Here is an 18,948-nt window from a genome sequence, read left to right as displayed (position 1 = left end):
AAGAATTTTAGTATGTTTCCTAGAGATCATTCTTGTGATATCTTGGTGAAGGAAGTGGCTGCCTTTTGCCCTTGCCTGAAGAGTCTGCCTGAGGCTAAAGTGAAGAGATTTGGATTAATTCCATTGGCAGAGGAAATCTCAAACAGCCTAGTATAGATTCTGTCATATGGTGTTGGTGGTAACTCTAATGAAGATTTACAATGAAAAGGAGCTAAAGAAAAGCTTAGATCGCCGGGCGGTGGTGGCACACACCTTTAATCCCAGCACTCGGGAGGCAGAGGCTGGTGGATCTCTTGAGTTTGAGGCCAGCCTGGTCTACAGAGCAATGGTTACATGATGTTTTGATCACATTCTGATGCTCTCAAAACTAACAATAAAGCCAGGCAGTGGTGGCACATGCCTTTAATCCCAGCACTTGGGAGGCAGAGCCAGGTAGATCTCTGTGAGTTCGAGGCCAGCCTGGTCTACAGAGTGAGATCCATGACAGGCACCAAAAGCTACACAGAGGAACCCTATCTTGAAAAAACAAAAACAAAAACAAAAAAAAAAAACAAACCTGACAATGACAATAAAGTTTGTTTTGAATCAGAGGGTGGAGCTAGCTACTAGCTACTAGCTGACCAAAATTAATCACAGATGTTTCTGGAGAACTGAGGTCAGATAGACACAGGAAGCAGTAGGGCAGGTTTGAGAGGGGGTCTTGGTCCTTTTGGATGGAGGAACGAAAGAAATAGGAGGTCACTGGTCTCTTCCCCATCACTCCTCTGGCAACTCAAGTTCTCACCCCAATGTCTGACTCCTGAGATTTTATTGATACAGAATAGATAAACACATCATCTGGTGTCCAGTTCAGGGCACGAAATCACAAGGTAGCCACTCATCCCTGGCTTTGCAGCCTCAGAGCTGCTGGCTTTTCCTCCCTTGCCCCAGGCCCCCTGAGCAAGTCTGGGACTTTCCTCTGCGGCCTCTCTACAGCAGCCTCCAGTTGCACCCATTCCTGGCCCCAAACTCCACAGACCCCAAACTCCGCAGGCGCCGGGGCCCCAAATGCCCTGAGTGAGCCACGCATGGCCAGCTGGCTCTGCCTTCAGGTGCCCGGGCCTTCACTTCCCACCACAGTGCTTCTTCCACACGTTCCCCTGTCTGCTTTCAGGCGGTTGGCTTTCTCTCTCTCCCCGTGGGCTGCAGGCTTTCTGTGGAACCCTCCTGTGCCACTGCCACCTCAGATCAGCGGCCTCGACAAGCACCCCCCCTTCAGGCTTCTGTTGTGGTTGTGACCACCACACACTCTCAGCTCCCAGCTGTTCTCCAGCAGCTGCAGCCGCCCTCAGCCAGGCTGTGCAGCACCTCTGCCCAGCTGTGCTGCACAGTCACAGCCAGCCTCACACTTCACTGTCATCGCCAGCAGATCTGGTGAGACACCTGGGAATTCTTAAGGGGGTGGTTAGTTTTTGTTTGTTTGTTTGTTTGTTTTATTTTCTCCATGTTAAAAATGGGAGACAATGCCATGATGCAGGGAGTAAGGTCTCTGTATGGTTTCACAAGATGGGTTGAAAATGGAACAATTAAATGAAGGGATGAGATTAGGTGAGATTGACATATCAATTATAATTACTATCAATTTGGTAATTCATGTTTTATCCCTAAAAAGGTCGTTTGATATCGGTGCCAAATACAAAAAAAATTGACTAATAACATACAATCCTTAAAAAAACATATTAGTAAAACTAAGAAAAATATTCACACAAAAACAGAGGAGTTTAGAGCAGAAACTACTATATCATTGCATTATAAAATTGGAGAGGAACAGTCCAAGGTTATTAGAGAAGTAACCTTTATTCAGTTACCATTCAATAATGACCACCAGATGATAGGCATCCCCAAGGCTATTCAGAAGTTAACTGGGATCCTATAGAAATGTTAGATTTGAAGAGATTTAAGGAAGCATAGTTTCATATGGTATGCATTCACCTTTTGTGAAACAAATGTTAAATTCATGGACCACTCAGAACAAAATTATGCCACAAGACTGGAAAGATTTAGTAGCAGCAGTATTGGAAGCTGGTCCTTAGTTACAGTGGAAAACATGGTGGAGAGAGGAAGCTAGAATCATACAACAATAAGGTAGTGCTAGAGGTTATAAAATTTCCAAAGATCAAATTCTTGGTGTGAGCCATTATGCTGATTTGCAAAGACAGATTACATTTGATGAACACACCTTGGCTCTATGCCATACAGCAGCTTTGAATGCTTGGGACAGAGCTGAAGAATCAGAAAAGAGGACTAAGTCATTTATTAAAATTCTACAAGGCCCAAAAGAAAACTTCATAAAATCCTTACAAAGATTGACTTCAGCTATAAATAAAATGATATCAAATCCAGAAGTTAGACAAAAAATAATTAAATCTTTGGGTTTTGAAAATGCTAACTCAGAATGCAAAAATGTGATTAGGCCTTTAAAGACAAGATCAGGACCCACAGATGAAAGGATTAGAAATATATCTGATATAGAATCTCACGCTTATGATGATACTTGGATAAGAGAAGTTATTTCTAAAAATCTTAAGAAAAATCAAAAGATTAGATGTTTTAATTGTGGTAAACCAGGTCATCTGAAAAGGGATTGTAGGCAAGGTGTTCCTAGGAACAATGGTTTTTTTTCCTATAGATAATCCCAATAGAAGGCCTCAACTTTCTGGAAAATTCAGGAGGTGTGGCAAAGGCTGACACTGGACTAATGAGTGTAGAAGAACATGGGAGAGGCAAGGTAACCCTTTGCAATCAGGCCCCTGTGTCAAATTTGGTTCAATCATTCCCTGTGAGCACTGAGAAAATCCCTCCACAGAACAATTAAAGACTTAATGCCTGTTGTAAAAAAAACATCCTGCTCAAGATGACAGAGCAGCTTTAGAAGATAAAATAAAATTTTCAGGAGAAAACATAAAGCAAATATTTTGGCAAACTACTATAAAAGATCAAACACCAAAGTTAAAAATACAAATAAATGGAATTGAAATTGAGGGTTTGGTAGACATGGGGGCAGATATAATAATAATTGCACCAAAATCTTGGCATCCAAATTGGCCTCTTCAGGAGGTAAAATGTAAGCTTCTAGGGTTTAGAACTTTACCTCAGGTAAAACAAAGTGCAAGATGGGTTGAGTGTATAGGGCCAGAAGGACAGAGAGGAAAATTAAAGCCATATGTGGCTAACATAGCAATAAATTTATGGGGACATAATTTGTAACAGCAATGGAATATTCATGTTAACATTCCTCTAATCTCAGAAACAAACCATAAACTGTTCTATGTTTCTGAGAAAAATATTAAAAGTGTTATCAAGAACAGTCTCAGACCCTTCAGGTTGTATATAAACAGGGCACAACAGCTGCTGATCTTTCAAAGGTACCACAGTCCTACCTTTAAAATGGTTAACTGACAAACCTGCCTGGGTGGAACAATGGCCTTTAACATCAGAGAAATTACAGGCATTAGAAAAGCTGGTTGGTATAGGAGCAGCTAGATGCTTGACACATTGAAGAATTGACCAGTCCTTGGAATTCTTCTGTATTTGTTATTAAAAAGAAATCTGGAAAGTGGAGAATGGTAACAGATCTAAGAGCTGTTAATAAGGTGATTCAGCCAATGGGCTCTGTACAGCCTGGAGTTACCTTGCCTTCTCTATTACCTAAAGGATGGTCTATTATAGTGATTGATTTAAAAGGCTTCTTTTCAAATATACCTTTATGAGAACAAGATAGAGGAAAATTGGCCTTCACAGTGGCTGCTTATAATAATTCCTAGCCTGTTAAAAGATATCAGTGGAAAATTCTTCCACAAGCGATGTTAAATAGCCCTACCTTGTGTCAATATTTTGTACAACAGTCATTGGAAATAATTCTTAAACAGTTTCCTCAATCTATAATTTATCACTATATGGATGAAATCTTACTAGCTGATTCTGATGCAGATACCTTAGAGAAAATGCATGAAGAAGTAAAAAAAAAATTGCCTTGTTGGGAATTACAAATTGCTCCTGAAAAAATACAGAGAGGAGATTTTATTAATTACCTAGGATATAAGATACGTTTATAAAAATTCAACCACAGAAAGTACAAATCAGAAGAAATTTATTATCAACTCTTAATGATTTTCAAAAATTGTTGAGAGATATTAACTGGCTATAGCCCACAATTGGATTGACAACTCAAGAACTAAGTAATTTATTTCAAATCTTACAAGGTGAGAAGGACTTAAATAGTATAAGAAAATTATCAGCTGAGGATGAGAGAGAATTGGCTTTGGTAAAAAAGAAATTACAGGATGCACATGTGGATCATTTGGATCCAGAGCTTGATTGTATTCTGGTTATTTTACCCTCTACACATTCTCCTACAGGAATTCTAATGCAGAGAGAAGAAAATATCGTAGAATGGATATTTTTACCACATAAACAGAGTAAAAAAAATTAAAGACCTATGTAGAAATGTTTCTGTATTGATTCTGAAAGGAAAATTAAGATTGTGGCAATTGGCAGGAACAGACCCAGTGGAAATTATAGTATCTTTTACTAATGCTGAAATTTCCTCATTATGGGCAGAAAATGAACATTGGCAAAGAGGTTGCAATTTTTTTTGGAGAAATTAGCTACAAATATCACAAAAGCAAGAAACTTCAGTTTATAAAGAGAACTACTTAGATTCTTCCTCACATTATATGGGGAACACCAATTTCTGGAGCAGCTGCATTCTATAGTGATACAAACAAATCAGAAAATGCAGGTTATAAGTCAGGAAATGGGGTTGGGGATTTAGCTCAGTGGTAGAGTACTTGCCTAGCTAGTGCAAGGCCCTGGATTCGATCCTCAGCTCCAAAAAAAGTCAGGAAATGTAAGTGGCTCAAAGCCCTTATGATTCTGTTCAAAAATCAGAATTATATGGATAATATTAATATATATTAATAATATATAATAATAATATATAATAATTAATATATTAATAATAATATAGAATAATATTCTAATGGTATTATTAGATTTTCTCAAACCTCTTAATATAGTTACTGACTCTCAATATGCAGAAAGAGTTGTTTTAAATATTGAAATGGCTGAACTTATTCCAGATGATTCAGAATTAATTTTGTTATTTATTAAACTACAAGAAATAATCAGAAATAGAAATCACCCCTTGTATATAACACATATCAGATCCCATATAGGTCTAACAGGCCCTCTAGCATAAGGTAAGGATGAAATTGATCAGCTATTGGTAGAAAATGTGCTAGAAGCCTCAGAATTTCCTTAGAAACACCATGTTAATAGGAAATGTTTGAACCAAGTTGACACATATGCATGGCATGTACACACACACACACACACACACACACACACACACACACACACATACACACACACCATGAAAACTAGGGGAATATAGTAAACTAAAAAGTCCATGACATCTTGAGACCCCATCCAGCTCCACATTCTGACTGATTTTTATGATTAGCATTTCAGAATGACATGTTCTAGGCTTCCAAAACAAACTGCATTTTTCAATGAAATGGTACCTACTTCAAGTCCAGTGACTAATTTTCATTCTCATCCTGAAGTTACATCAAGATTTGCAGGCTGGAGTCTTTGGCGTGGCCTGCATGCATTCCTTTAATGCTGATGTGCTTTCTCAGGGCACAGCACCAGCTTGCCTGCATGCATCCTTTTAATGTTGATGCGCTGTCTCTATCCAGGGCACAGCACCAGCAAGCAGGGCTGAGTAGACAACAATCTTAATAGGAATGGCAAGGATAGCACTGTGGTGGTGGTGGGGGGTGGGGGTGGGCAAGAGAACCCAGACATCTCCTCAGAGCAAGCTAGAAGTAGACAGCGTAGGGGAAATCTGTGAATGGCTAGACCAAAAATTAGAGATTTACCTTATTGTTTCCCTCACAGGGGGCCTAAGAGCATCAGTGCATCAACTGCAGAAGTCATTTCTTCTAGCCACGGAAATGCAAAATAAGTCAAGTGAATTCATTTCTTTTGTGGTTGTTGTTACTAGTTATTTTTTAAGATTTATTTTATTTGTGTGTGTATGTGTGTGTGTGTGTGTGTGTGTGTGTGTGTGTGTGTGTGTGTGTGTGCAAATATATATGCAGGTACCTGAGGAGGCCAGAAGAGGTCATCAGATCTCCTGGATCTGGAAGTACAGGCAGTTGTGAACTACCTGATGTGGGAGCTGAGAACTAAACTCTGGTCCTCTGAAAGATTAGCAAGCCATGTCATCTCTCCAGCCTCAAGCCACTTTAACACATCCTGGAAATCGTGAGTCAGTGTTCTGAACATTCCTGGAGCCCTGAGCCAGAATGCGGCAACGACAACACACTACTGATACTTTAGAGTCCGCTCAAATACTCTGCATTTCAATATCCAGCTCCATTACTTTAAAATGGGCATATATAAGTTCAGGCAGAAGCTCCGGGTAACCCCAAGTTTGAGAGAAATAGATTTCAATGTGATGTGTTATATATTAGGGGACACACAGCAGCCCCGTGGATAGGGAGTTCAATAATACATTACATTCTTTTCTTTTGGTTAACCCCAAAAGCGGATGTGCTAGAATTATTCTTATAAAAACATCAAAACTCAGATGATTCATGTGGACATCTCAAAGATATTTCTGGAGATTAACCTCTAGGTAAACTTCCGAGTGGAATATATCCACAAGCGAATGGTTTTTAGCTCTCTCTCCTCATTATTGAAGGGAGTGTCTAGAAATCTGGGCTATCATAGGGCTAGATGCAGAGGTAAAACTTCCCCCACACAATTTTTGGCATCTTATGATTTTGTGCAATCCTAATCTTTGCAGTGGGTAGCTGTTCCAGCTTTGACCTAGAAGTATTACCCCCAGCGAGACTTCTGGTAATGGTCACATCTACCTATGACCTGCCCCTGAGGTGGGGCGAGACAGGAGCCCTTAAGATCCAAGATCCGGATGTGCCAGCTCTCTTGGTTCCTGGTGATCCTGGATGCTGGATGGTAGATAAGCAGAGTTCTTCAGAGAACCCAGCTAGACTGCACCTCACCTCTCCCGGATTCTGTAACCAACCCCCTTTACTAGCTGTAAGTTACCCTCACCCCAAATAAACCTCCTTTTTAACTATGTGGAGTTGCCTTAATAAATCCCCCAATAAAACTTGCTCTTCTCTCCTAAAATTCTCAAATATTCCATGCTATTTTCATAAACTCATTAAAATTTTTATATTTGATGTGAGAATTTCACATGGCTATCAAGTTATTTTCTTGATATCTGTTATATATGCTCCACGGGGATTGAATCGGCCCTGTAATTATTATTCCTTCTAGCAACCCTGTGACAATCGCATAATAAAAACTATCACCCAGTGGTATTCCAGGTGCTAGACTGGGTTTGGGAACACATATTAAAGTCTCAATATGAAAAATAATGAATATTACACAATGTGTTTCTAAAAATATTATTCCAGATTTAATTTTTCGAATCTCAAGACTCCTGTGTGGAAACTGACAGTACCTTTGGCTTCCTGACTTGATAAAGAGTCTATGAAAACCAGCACCAAAACTTCTGCTCTTCCGGCTTTTCCTCATGACCATGGTGGAGCTCCTTAGCTAGATCAGGCGTCTAGCTGTCTCTAGCTGTAAATCGTAAGAAATAACTACACTTCAGTCTGACTTGTGATGTGTTCTAGATTTACTTGCAAATTTCTCAGTAAATTCTCACAAAGCGGGTGCTTGCAATTCTCTCTTAAAATAACTAGTCATCTTTCTCTTCCGTGATGTCAAGTCTTAGCCAGTTTTGAAACATCCAAATATACCTGCATTTCTAATCCCTTGGAAAAATTTGAAATTGAAATACTGAAATTTGAAAGAAATATTGAAATTTTTTGTGTGTGCATATGTTTTGAGACAGGGTGTCACTGTGTTGTCTAGATTGGCCTGGAACTTGCAATCCTCCTGCCTCAATCTCCTGAGTGCTGGGATTACTGCCATGTACCACCATTCCTTGTTCTTGAAATACCCAAGAGGACTTAAAATCATTACACGTTTATATGGTGAGTTTCAAGACTAGTCTTGAATACAGGAAACATGGTTCCCTTTCTTTTAAGTCCTTGTCTTAAACTCTCTGATATGGTTAATAATATGACACAAACCTGAGTTTGGATTCCAGCGGGCAGGATATGGGGATGATGGAGGGCTGCAAGCGGGAAACTAAAGAACAGAGCAGGAGGCAGGGCAGGATGTGGCTGCACCCACCTGCAATTCCAGCCCTCAGGAGGCAGAGGCAGGAAGCTCAGAGTAAGTTCTCATCAGCCCAGCCTGCTAGGTGACTACAGGCCAGCTGGGTTCTAGATACAAGAACATCTCACCGTCCTCGGGGGAGGTGAGAAGGGAGAGCAGACGCTGATATTGCCTTCAGGACTGAGATGCCAAGGAAATAAATCACGGCCGGGGACTCTGAGAGGTAACGGCTTTGGAAACACTGGTGTGGGTTAATTTTCTAATGGGCACTATTCATTACTGTCAGGTGTGGAAAGTGCTCAGTCCATCAGCAGTTGGCGATACCCCCAGCTGCAGGAATGCCATTTTAGACTCCTGCAGACACCCCTAACAAATGTTACTAAACAGAAAAATAAGCCCAAGTTTAAACATACAAGACATCTTCTCAGTTAGAACTGCACTCACTGAATTACCAGTCGTGGATTCCTTCACTGGCATAAGAAGAGCTGAAATGGCTTGGGGCATGGAGGCCCGAAGATCGGGAGTTCAAGGCCAGCTACATAAAGTTAGCTACGTAAAGTTCCTACATGAGACCCTGTCTTGAAAACCAAACATAAAATTAAAATCTAGATCGGCAATCTGGTCCAACAATAAATAGGAAAAGAACACACCGAGAATGAACGTCTCTCTCTTAGGTGCTTCGCCTGCATCCCTGTTTGTCCTCAGAGAGACTGCTTCTCTTCTTATTGCCATTGTGATTTACAACCTCTGCCATCTACAAGGACTCTGAGCTGATGTCATGGTCTCCACTGCAGCTCCACTCAACATCTTCCCTTCCTGTACAGAAATCTCAGGCCGCTGAAGTATGAAGCGTGGTGTCACGTTTATGGACAGTCACAGTGGAGGAGAGGTAGGAGATAGCCTAGATGGCCTCCCACCATCCCACTGGACTGAAATCTCTGAACATAAATCACCCAGGGCCTCTTTAGTACAAGGTCTGAGCAAGTCACAGAGGCACTGCTCAAAGAGAAGCCACCTGTGTGGATTCACCCAAGATATCCAAGCTGTACTGAGGAAATGCTAACACCCAAACCTCAGGTTAGCAGGACAGCAGATTCTGAAAACTGAAGCCAATCCTTATGCCAAGAGGCAGCCTGAATAAATAAAAGAATGGAGCACACACAGCTGAGGACAGTGGGGGAGCTTCAGCCTGCACTCCGGAAGTGGGTGTGGCTCTGTTCAGCCATGGATTTGGTGGCAATGAGCCTTTTACTTAGGGTCCCCTAGGATATACCAGACTAGACTCCATGTCCTAGAGGAAAATGACCCCTGAGAGGTGCCCCCTTTCACACTAATTTTCATAAATCTGCAGAGATGCAGAACGTCCTGGGCTAATGTCATATTGGTGAGATTGCTAAACAGTGACTGGGAACAGAGAAAGGTGACATGGTCAAACTGATCCGTGAAACACAGCAATTCAGGACTCTTCTGCCACCCTGGGGATGAACCTTGAAGACCACCACCATCGGCGACTGTTCCCAAAAGCTGAAGCACGGTGCATCACCATCTGTTAGCTATGGGCTGGCACTGTGCTGAAGGTTTCATTGATCTGTTGATTGCTCAGGGTGACCCTAAGGGGTAAGACTTACTTACTATACTATCAATAAAGAAGTAGGAACCAGGGCTGGGGAGACGCTCAGGGTAAAGTGCCTGGTGCACAATCATGTGGATCTGAGTCCAGAGCCCCAGCGCCCAAGTAAAAAGAGGTGTGGCTCCAAGTGTCTGTGACCTCACCATGGCATGAGCAGAGACAGGAGATGGGGGGGGACTCCTTGGGCAGCCAATCTAACCCAGCTGGTAAGTTTGGGCGTCAGTGAGAGACACTGTCTCAAAAAAGAGGTGGAGAGTGATTGAGGAAGACATCACAATGTTGCCCTCTGACCTCCACAGGTCTATGTGCATGCCCTCCCTGACACATATGTATGCGCACATGAACACAGTCACACACACACACACACGATCCCCAAACCCCAAAATTTGAAACCTAGAGACAGACATTAACTAATTTGCCCACAGTTATCCCACAAATAATGTTTGAGCCGGGACTCAACACCAGGTGTGGTGTTTACACACCTGCCCTTCACCATCTGCCTCCTGCCTCTCCCTCCCTGACAGCCTGGAAGAATGCCCTGAGACCAACCACAGACAGTGTGGTCAAGCAAGGACAGGGTCCCTGTGTCTGAGAGACAGGGATACACTGCCCACAGCCCTCATCCTGCCCAGATGAGACGTGCCCCCCACCTGGCTTCTCAGAGACCCCATCAGTAGGCTGTGGACATGGGTGCTAGGTGCTCTGACTACCCAGAGTCTCTGCTGAAAGAACTCAAGCAGGGCCACATGCTGCGGGTGGACTTGAAATGAACCCTAGGCTATCGGGGAGAAACGAGAAAAGAGTCCCCTGCTGTGTGCCAGGCTCTCCATGCCACACCCAGGGAGCCATCAGGGACAGCAAACCGCACAGGATCTTTTGATTCCCGAAGTTTCAGGGTTTCTGAATCATGCCTTGAACACTAAAACATGGTTTGTCCCCCAACCAAATTCATTTCTTTGGAACTGGTCTTCTTGAAGTTGTAATAAAAGCTGGTCCTCAAAACCAGCTTCATTCCTTACCCTTCCTTTTGTCTCACCTTCAAGGACAGATATTTCCCCCAGAGTATGTTGACAGCCATCGAGGAGACTAAAATATCCAGTATGTCTAACTGAGAAGTTATTTTTAAAATCATTTGGCTTAGAAAACTCCAATCATGATAATTTCAAGGGAATTCTCGGGACACAAATTAAACGTTTTAAATTACTCTTCAAAGATTTGTGAGTTCGAATAATCTTAATTTAAAAATATCTGCACCCATGCATATGTATCAGGAGTCTCTGAGTTCTGTACCATACAACATTATGTTGGGATTCCCTGTGTGGTCAGCAACGACACATACATACAACGCACCGGCACCGTGAGATGGACCGCAGAAGGGCCGGGGCCCATCTCCCCTGATGGCCACTTTCTCCTTCTGGGCCTGAGGGTGTTATTTACCTTGTTAGTGGGCTTCCTCGTGTCCAGAGAGGCGTAACAGTCCTCACTGTTTCATGCATCAACTGAAACACCCTGTCTGGGAGTGTAGTACTGGCTTTAGATAACCTGGTATTAAAATAGCAAGCCAGAATCCACTACAGAGATGCCAGCCTGGCTGTCTCATGACCTTGGGCGGGGCCAGCCCGGCTTCTCGAACTTGAGGACTATTCCCTAAGAGCGGACTTACAAACTCAAGGTAAAATCTCCGGCAGGGCAGGCACACAGTAGGTATTCAGTAAGCTGCATCTGTTTCACCTTAAAGAATTCGCACACCAACTCAAGGTACTGGGTGCCCACTAGTACGGTCCCAAACACATTTCTGCCGCAGCCAGAAGAGCTTCAACCCGCCTTACACTGTGTGGATTGGGGCTGCACTTGCTGTATTCTCGGCCCTGCCTGAGAACACGGTTTCAGGAAGCCTGCAGGGCACTGTAGCTTAACAAAACCAGTGTGTCTGCTCCAAGATCAGGTTTTCCTACCCTGCCTTTCCCAAGAAGAGCTTCACTTTGTGCTTCTCAGGCAGCCAGGCCTGGGCAATGGGACAAGGACCGAGGCACACAGGTGCCTCCGCAGTTGTCTTTGAGGCTGTGCAAGATGACCACAGGGCCTCTGGAGCTCCAGCAGATTGAGAGTCAGGGCCCGGGGAGGAGCGAGAAGCCTCAGGCAGGAGAAGGCCAGAATCCTGCGTCCAGCCTCGCTGCGGGGAGCCCAAGTGTGCCCACAGTCAGTTTCCAAGCAGTTAGGGGTGCAGCTGGGGTGGGGGTGGGGGCGCATGCAGCTGGGTTAGTCTCCACTCGGCCACGCGGCTTGGCATGCCCGCTGGCGCTTAGGCAGAACAGACTCGATGCTTACAATGATCCCAGCCCAGAACGGAGTGTCTCTGACTAGCAGGGAGGGGCTGATGCTCGCCATGAGGAAGCCCAGCACGGTCACCGCGATGCCCAGCGCCAGCTGCAGCAGCGCCAGCAGCAGCGGGAAGCGGCAGCCGCAGCAGGTCCGTGCCTCCTCGTCCACGCGCTCCTGCGCCCCGGGGCTCGGCTTGCGCCCCATGTTCAGGCCGGTGGTGGCTGCGGTGGCTGCGCCTGGGCCGCGGCTGGGCCGGCCTTGTCTGCAGCTGGGGCTGAGCAAATGTGGAAAACACTCTCAGGCCACAGTGGCCGAGGGGGACTCGAGGGGGGTCGCCAACTGCCAACGCGTAGGGACCCAGAGCCTAGGGCCCCGGTGATGGGAATGCCAGCCTGCTGTGCTGTGGTTTCCCGGACCTGCAAGGCAAGGTGATGAATGCTGAAACCGCTGGTGTTTAATCAATAGATCACTGAACACAAAAATGGGCTCGGCGGCACTAACAGCTGTGAAGAAGTCACTGCCAAAAGTTAAATTATGTTTTTTTCTAAATCTGTAATCCAACTAACAAGGGAGGGAGAGAGGAAGAAAGGAAGGAGCAGAGGAAGAAAAATTAAGAAAATGGTAAAGAAAAAAAGGAAGAGAAGATAAAAGAAAAACCCTTTTTTCCCCTCTCACTGAGGTGCTTTTTATTGCCGGTGGGTGAGATGATCTGAGTTTGCTCTCCAGACCCACAGTGGAAAGAGAAAACTGAATCCGAAAAGTTGAATCCCTGACCTCTCACACATGTGACTCACACACCATACACACGCTCACACTCCATAATGATAATAATTGATTAAAATTTAACGGTGGAATAATTGTTCGAAGAGCGGTTGGGCTAATGGTTTGTTTTCGAAGGCTCTTCGTCTCCATTTGTATGTCGTGTCAGTCTCCTGCAGCCCAGGCTGGGTTCAAACTTGCTGGACATCCAGAGATGACCTTGAATTCTTACTCCTCCTACCTCTACCTCTCAAATGCTGGGTGGGATTACAGGTGTGCACCACCACACCCAGCCCCCGGATTTAAAAGCTATTATAATAGTGTCTATGAGGCCCCAGTGAGTCTTCACATTTTGTCTAAAGGTCTAGGGGTGTTGACGACTCTTGATAGAGATGCACAGTTGCACCCAGGCAACATTTAAGAGCTGCTTCTAGCACCTGCAATGTGCCAGGACAGGTAGCTACAGATCTGGTCCTCACCAGAAGGCACCGAACAGATGGGTAATTCTGGTTATTCCTATTTATGCATACCTTCATGCATCAGCATTTGGGGCAAACTACAGTGTGAAACCACTAAGAAATAGTCCCTCTTTGGGGGTGGGAATTTAGACTTCCTTTTGTATGGTCACTTTAACATTCAGAAACTTTATTCAAGAGGAAATTATGTTTCCAAGATGTTAATAAATAAATGATGCCTTCTCCTGGGTTGGTTGAGATGGCCAAGCCTAGCTTCCTGCTGCCCCTCAGAATTCCAAGCTAACTGCTGCCTGCTGTTGCACACACAGGCGCTTACTCGCTTACCCAGTGAGGCTCGGCACTTGCCTTACCTTCTCTACACACCAGTGAGAAAAATATGGTTCAGAGATTAAGTCAGTCAGGCAGAAGCAGAACCCGAAACACACATTCAGTCCCCGCTCAGGATGGCCTGACCACTGCCACACTCACCAGGGGACAGTGCAGCACAGGAAGTCTGCCATCAGTGTTGGGGTCACAGGACCATGAGGATTTCCAGAAGAAACGGACAAAAGCTGCTATTAATATAGAACATGATTCCCACTGACAAGGACAGCACAGCAGGAAAAAAAAAAAAAAAAAAAAAAAGCTTGGTCTTTCTACGTAAATCTGATAAAAATCACAGGGAGCCAGCAAACTATCTGTGACTAGCATAGCTCCTAGCTGGGCCTGGTGGCACAGGCCCATATCCCCGGATACCGCAGAGACGGAGCAGGTGGGTTGTAAGTTCCAGGCTGTGGTTAAGGGAGTGTGGAGAACTCTGCAGAGAAGAGTCAAGCGCCTGCTTGTCCCAGGCACTGTCACTGTCTAGGTAGCGTTTCTATTGCTGTGATAAGACATGGCCAAAAGCAATCTGGGGAGGAAAGAGTTCATTTCATCTTACAACTTTCAGGTCACAGTCCATCACTAGGGCAGCAGCTGAAGCAGAAGCCATGGACAGACGCTGCTTCCGGCTTGCTCCCCGTGGCTTGCTCAGGTTGCCCTTTTTTTTTTTATTTTAAGAGCACTCAGGACCACCTGACCAGTGAGCTGCCCGACCCCACATCAGTCATTAGTCAAGAAATGCCCCCACAGGCTTGTCCACAGGCCAGTCTATGAGGCATTGTCTCAATTGAGGCTCCCTCTTCACAGACGACCCTAACTTGTGTCAAGTTGACAAAAAACTAAGCAACACATCCCTGGGGCTCAAGAAATGGCTCAGAGGTTGAAGCACTTGCCGCTCTTGCAGAGGACGTGGGTTCAACCCCAGCACCCATATTGAGCATCTCACACCCATTTTTAACTCCAGCTCCAGGATTGGGTGCCCGTTTCTGGCCCCCATGGGCACTGCACATACAAGGCACACACACATACATGCAGGCAAAGCACTCGTGCACATGACATAAAAGTAAATAAATGTGTGGAGCCACCTCTCTCTGAAGGGACAGCGCAAACAGAAAATAACCAATGGTTAATAGAAGTATTAAGCTGTAGTAAAATTTTTCTCTTGGCTTGAATCTAAATGTCCCTCAAGTGTCCATGTGCCAAGGACACTGTCACTTACCTCAGGCACTATTGGGAGATGGTGAAGACTTAGGGAAGGGGGCGGAGTGGGAAGAAGTCATGTCCCTGGGGCATGCTTGGAGTGGATACTGGAACCCTGCCCCTTCCTCTGTCTTGAGGGAAACTGTTTCTGCCATCACGAGTTCGGTGATAGACAATGTCACCACAGACTCACAGACCCAAAGCCACGGGGCCAAGTGACCATGGACTGAGGCTTCTGACACCGTGAGCAAGATTAAACCTTGGCTCCTTTTCAGTTGGTTTTCTTGCCTTTTTCCCCTTTCAGGGAGATGTTTCTGTATGTTTGTGTGCTGAGGAGGAAGCTGATAAAGATGTCGCTGTGTGTGTGCACAGGGGACGGTAATGATCAGGCAAGTTGTCTGAAGTAGGAGAATCTCTGCAGGGGAGAGACAAGAGGAAGACCCTAAGGCAGAATGCCGCTGAGCCTGTAGGGGTGGTAGGAAGGCTGTTGAGAAAGCTCTTGCCTTTGGGAATCTTCTAGAATGTGTATACAATCAATGCAGCATCAATATTTTCCTTTAAATAATATAGACTTTAAATATAGAACGACTATATTTCCAGGTTCTAGCCTACAATACATTTTATTGTTTATCTTGTAATCATGTAAGTTCTAATGTATAATACATCATTTTCTCAAAAATTTCTCTGGAAACAAAACTCCACTAATAACCACAGCAGCAGTAATGCCTGGGAGATACACATGCTGGTTGGGGCTAGAAACTGTCTTACATAGTATGTATTCAAGTGGGAATTTCCCAAGATGGGATCAGTGGATTGCTCTGGTCCTTTTTTTATTTTAACTTATGACTAAAGCCTGCAACTTTAATCTAAATTCTTTCTTTCTACTTATATTTTGAGCTGAAAGACTTGGGGGTTTGATTGTACAGATTTAATTTATATGTACCTAAGCAGTTGTTCATGCCAAGGGAATGTTCCTCTGTGTACAGACTTCCTGTCATTGGGTCAGGGTGGTGAGATAAGCTGTGATGTGGGGTGCCAGCCATGAGTCCCTCTTAGTGATATTTGGCTCCATTACCCACCTCAGTGTGAGGGAAACTGTATGCTCTTTTTTGATTTTTTGTATGTGTACATGTACACGTGTGTGCACAGGTGCAAGTGCAGTTGCACTAGTAGATTCACAAGCACGTGGAGGCCAGACCTCCATGCTGGGTGCTACCTCAGTCACTTTCCGGGACAGGATCTCTCACTGACCCTGGAGCTCCCAGGCTCAACCAGGCTCTGATCCTCTTGTCTCGGCCTCCCCGGGGCCAGGATTCTAGGCACACCAAGTTGTGTCTGGTGTTGAAATGTGGGTGCTGGGGACTGAACTCGGGTCCTCGGGCTTGCATGGCAAGTGCTCTCCCAACTGAGCCATCTCCCTACCCTGTCAAAATGCATCTATAAATCCTAACTGTGATCTCGATTCTAATATTGCCAATATAAACATGTCTTCAAAATCTTTGACTACACATTTTATCTGTTGGCTATAAGTATGATTATCATAGATGACTAATTATTAATCTATTTAATTATTCATTCTCCCATCCAAGTACTAACCAGGCCTGACTCTGCTTAGCTTCCAAGATCAGACGAGATCGGGCACATTCAGGGTGGTATGGCCGTAGACCTATTTAATTATTCATTCTAATCTAAATAAGTTATATAAACATAATACCTCAAACAAGAATAGAAATATATATATATATAGTATAACAAAATTAAGTTTAAACTTGTATCAATAAACTAAAATCCATACCAATGTAAAACATTTTAAACATAAACTAAAATCTATACCAATGTAAAACATTTTAAACAAGTTGTTGCTCTTTAAAAGTAGGTTTATTAATCTACCCTTTTATCCTATCATCTCTATATTCTATATATTTATATCATATCCTCCTTTTCTTTTTTAGAAAGAGATCCCATTTATAATCAACCTGTTTTAAATAAAAATATTGTTTTTTTTCCTGTCCCACACCAGAGGGCTCTTTTGATTTGGGACACAAGAATCTCTTAACCTTTTCTTTTCTTTTCTTTTCTTTTAGCAATATGCCTGGGTTTAGAGAGAGTGAGCCAATTCCATCTCTAAAGCCAGCTTGGTATATTTGGGAATTGGGGCGTAGTTTCTCTTACTACTTCCTGCTGGAAGGGGGCGCTGTACCTTATGGGGACACAAAGAAAATTTTAGGATTATGGAGTAGTCTATGAGGGTGTATTGTCTGAGCCAATTGCCTTGAAACGATTTTGGATGTTGGATCATCTGGGCCATGGTGTCATCTGAGACCTTTCAGGGGGTCTTGGCTGGTCAAACCTGATGTATCTTAATCTGGAACAAATTCATAACCTCTGGCTTTCTGTGGAAACAAAATCAGAGCCTCTTTTCCAAAGCAACATATCCTTATATCCAAATTTTGAAGTCAAGGTACCTTTAAAATATACATTTTGGCATAACTCAACAGCTTTTATAATCAAATGTTTTTTTTCAGTTACGAATATCAAAGAGAACATAATCCAGATTTTCTGTGTGGTAGCCATCTTTATGTGGCTTATTTTTTATATTACCTTGAGCCTATTGCTTTAAACTGCACCATTCTAAGACTGAAACGGCACTGTGGCTGCTGGCTCCACCCACTTCAGCTTCCCAACATGGTGGTGGTATGTTTTTTGTCAGCTCTGGGAACCATCAACTCTCAGAAATAGTGGGTCTATGTTTCTATCAAAGCAGCATGTAGCCCAGAAACCTCTTTTTTTTTTTTTAAATAGTAGCAAAGGCTAAATCCACCACACAGCAGCAGCGTAATGTGTCCACTTGTAGATGCCTCATTCCCGACATACTGCAGGTCAAGCGCAAATGCCAGTAGCTCAAACCCACATTTTGCAGCATCTAGCTGCTGTATGAGACATGAAGCAGGAACCTGGTTTTGGCTCTGTTTAGAATTGGTTATTAAATATTCTCAGGTTTAAGGTGGAAACTCGAGCTGTTGGGCACCATTTGTAGCTGGAGTTTTCTCTCTGGGTCCTGCCAAGCCCCAGCAGTCCGACAGCCCATTTATAAAATAAACACACAGACACTTACATTATTTATAAACTGTATGGTCATGGCAGGCTTCTTGCTAACTGTTCTTATATCTTAAATTAACCCATTTCTATAAATCTATACCTTGCCACGTGGCTTGTGGCTTACCAGCATCTTCACATATTGCTTGTCCTGGTGGCGGCTGGCAGTGTCTCCCTCTGCCTTCCTGTTCCCTCAATTCTCCTCTCTGTTAGTCCTGCCTATACTTCCTGTCTGGCTACTGGCCAACCAGTGTTTGTTTATACAGAGCGATGTCCACAGCACTTCATTGTCAAGCTGACTAAATTTAGAGTCCCTAGGATACACAGCTTTCAGTATGTCTATGTGGGGGGTTTTATTGAGCAGGAAGGATCCACCCTAAGTGTGGAATCCTGAATTCCATGGACTGGGGTCTCAGACGGAATAAAAAAAAGAAGAAAGGGGTTGAGCACAAGCATCCCTTCTGCCTCCTAAGTGGACACAGTGTGACCAGCTGCCCACACTCCTGCCTCCACAAATTTCCCACCATGATGGACTACACCCCCAAACTATGAGAAACTAAACACATCTTCCTGTTGCCTTTGTCAGACACTTTGACACACAAATGAAAAAGAACTAACATGCGAACAGTGAAGCAGATATAGCCAAACTCAAAAGGAGAACATTCACATTTCTCTAACATTTTACCCCTAAACATCACTGTTTTGAGACCTAAGACCTTTCCTATCTATCTCTCTTTATGTCAAGAAACAACCTACCCCATCTTGGCATCATCTTGAGGAGCACTCATGGCCCAAGAACTGGGGCCTCAGCTTGATAAACCACAAATCGGGGTACCCTGC

General features: G+C 43.8%; 1 protein-coding gene across 2 annotated transcripts in view; it reads right to left on the bottom strand.

Annotated features, from left to right (window-relative positions):
* Sspn (sarcospan) overlaps positions 1–12,502 on the bottom strand; it is a 38,860-nt gene extending 26,358 nt beyond the window's left edge. The window contains exon 1 of one of the 2 annotated variants that reach the window (XM_006986628.4): positions 12,224–12,502. In XM_006986628.4, the coding sequence (XP_006986690.1) occupies positions 12,224–12,421 (198 nt within the window). In that variant the 5' untranslated portion in view covers positions 12,422–12,502. Of the gene's footprint in view, positions 1–11,332 lie in introns of both variants that reach the window. The other variant, XM_006986629.4, reaches the window with a different exon arrangement.
* Between the last annotated feature and the right edge of the window lie 6,446 nt (positions 12,503–18,948).

Source organism: Peromyscus maniculatus, chromosome 3 (assembly GCF_049852395.1).
Source record: "Peromyscus maniculatus bairdii isolate BWxNUB_F1_BW_parent chromosome 3, HU_Pman_BW_mat_3.1, whole genome shotgun sequence".
In the NCBI taxonomy this organism is placed as follows: domain Eukaryota; kingdom Metazoa; phylum Chordata; class Mammalia; order Rodentia; family Cricetidae; genus Peromyscus; species Peromyscus maniculatus.
Note: the sequence above shows the minus strand (reverse complement) of the source record. Positions and strands in the feature narration are given on the sequence as shown.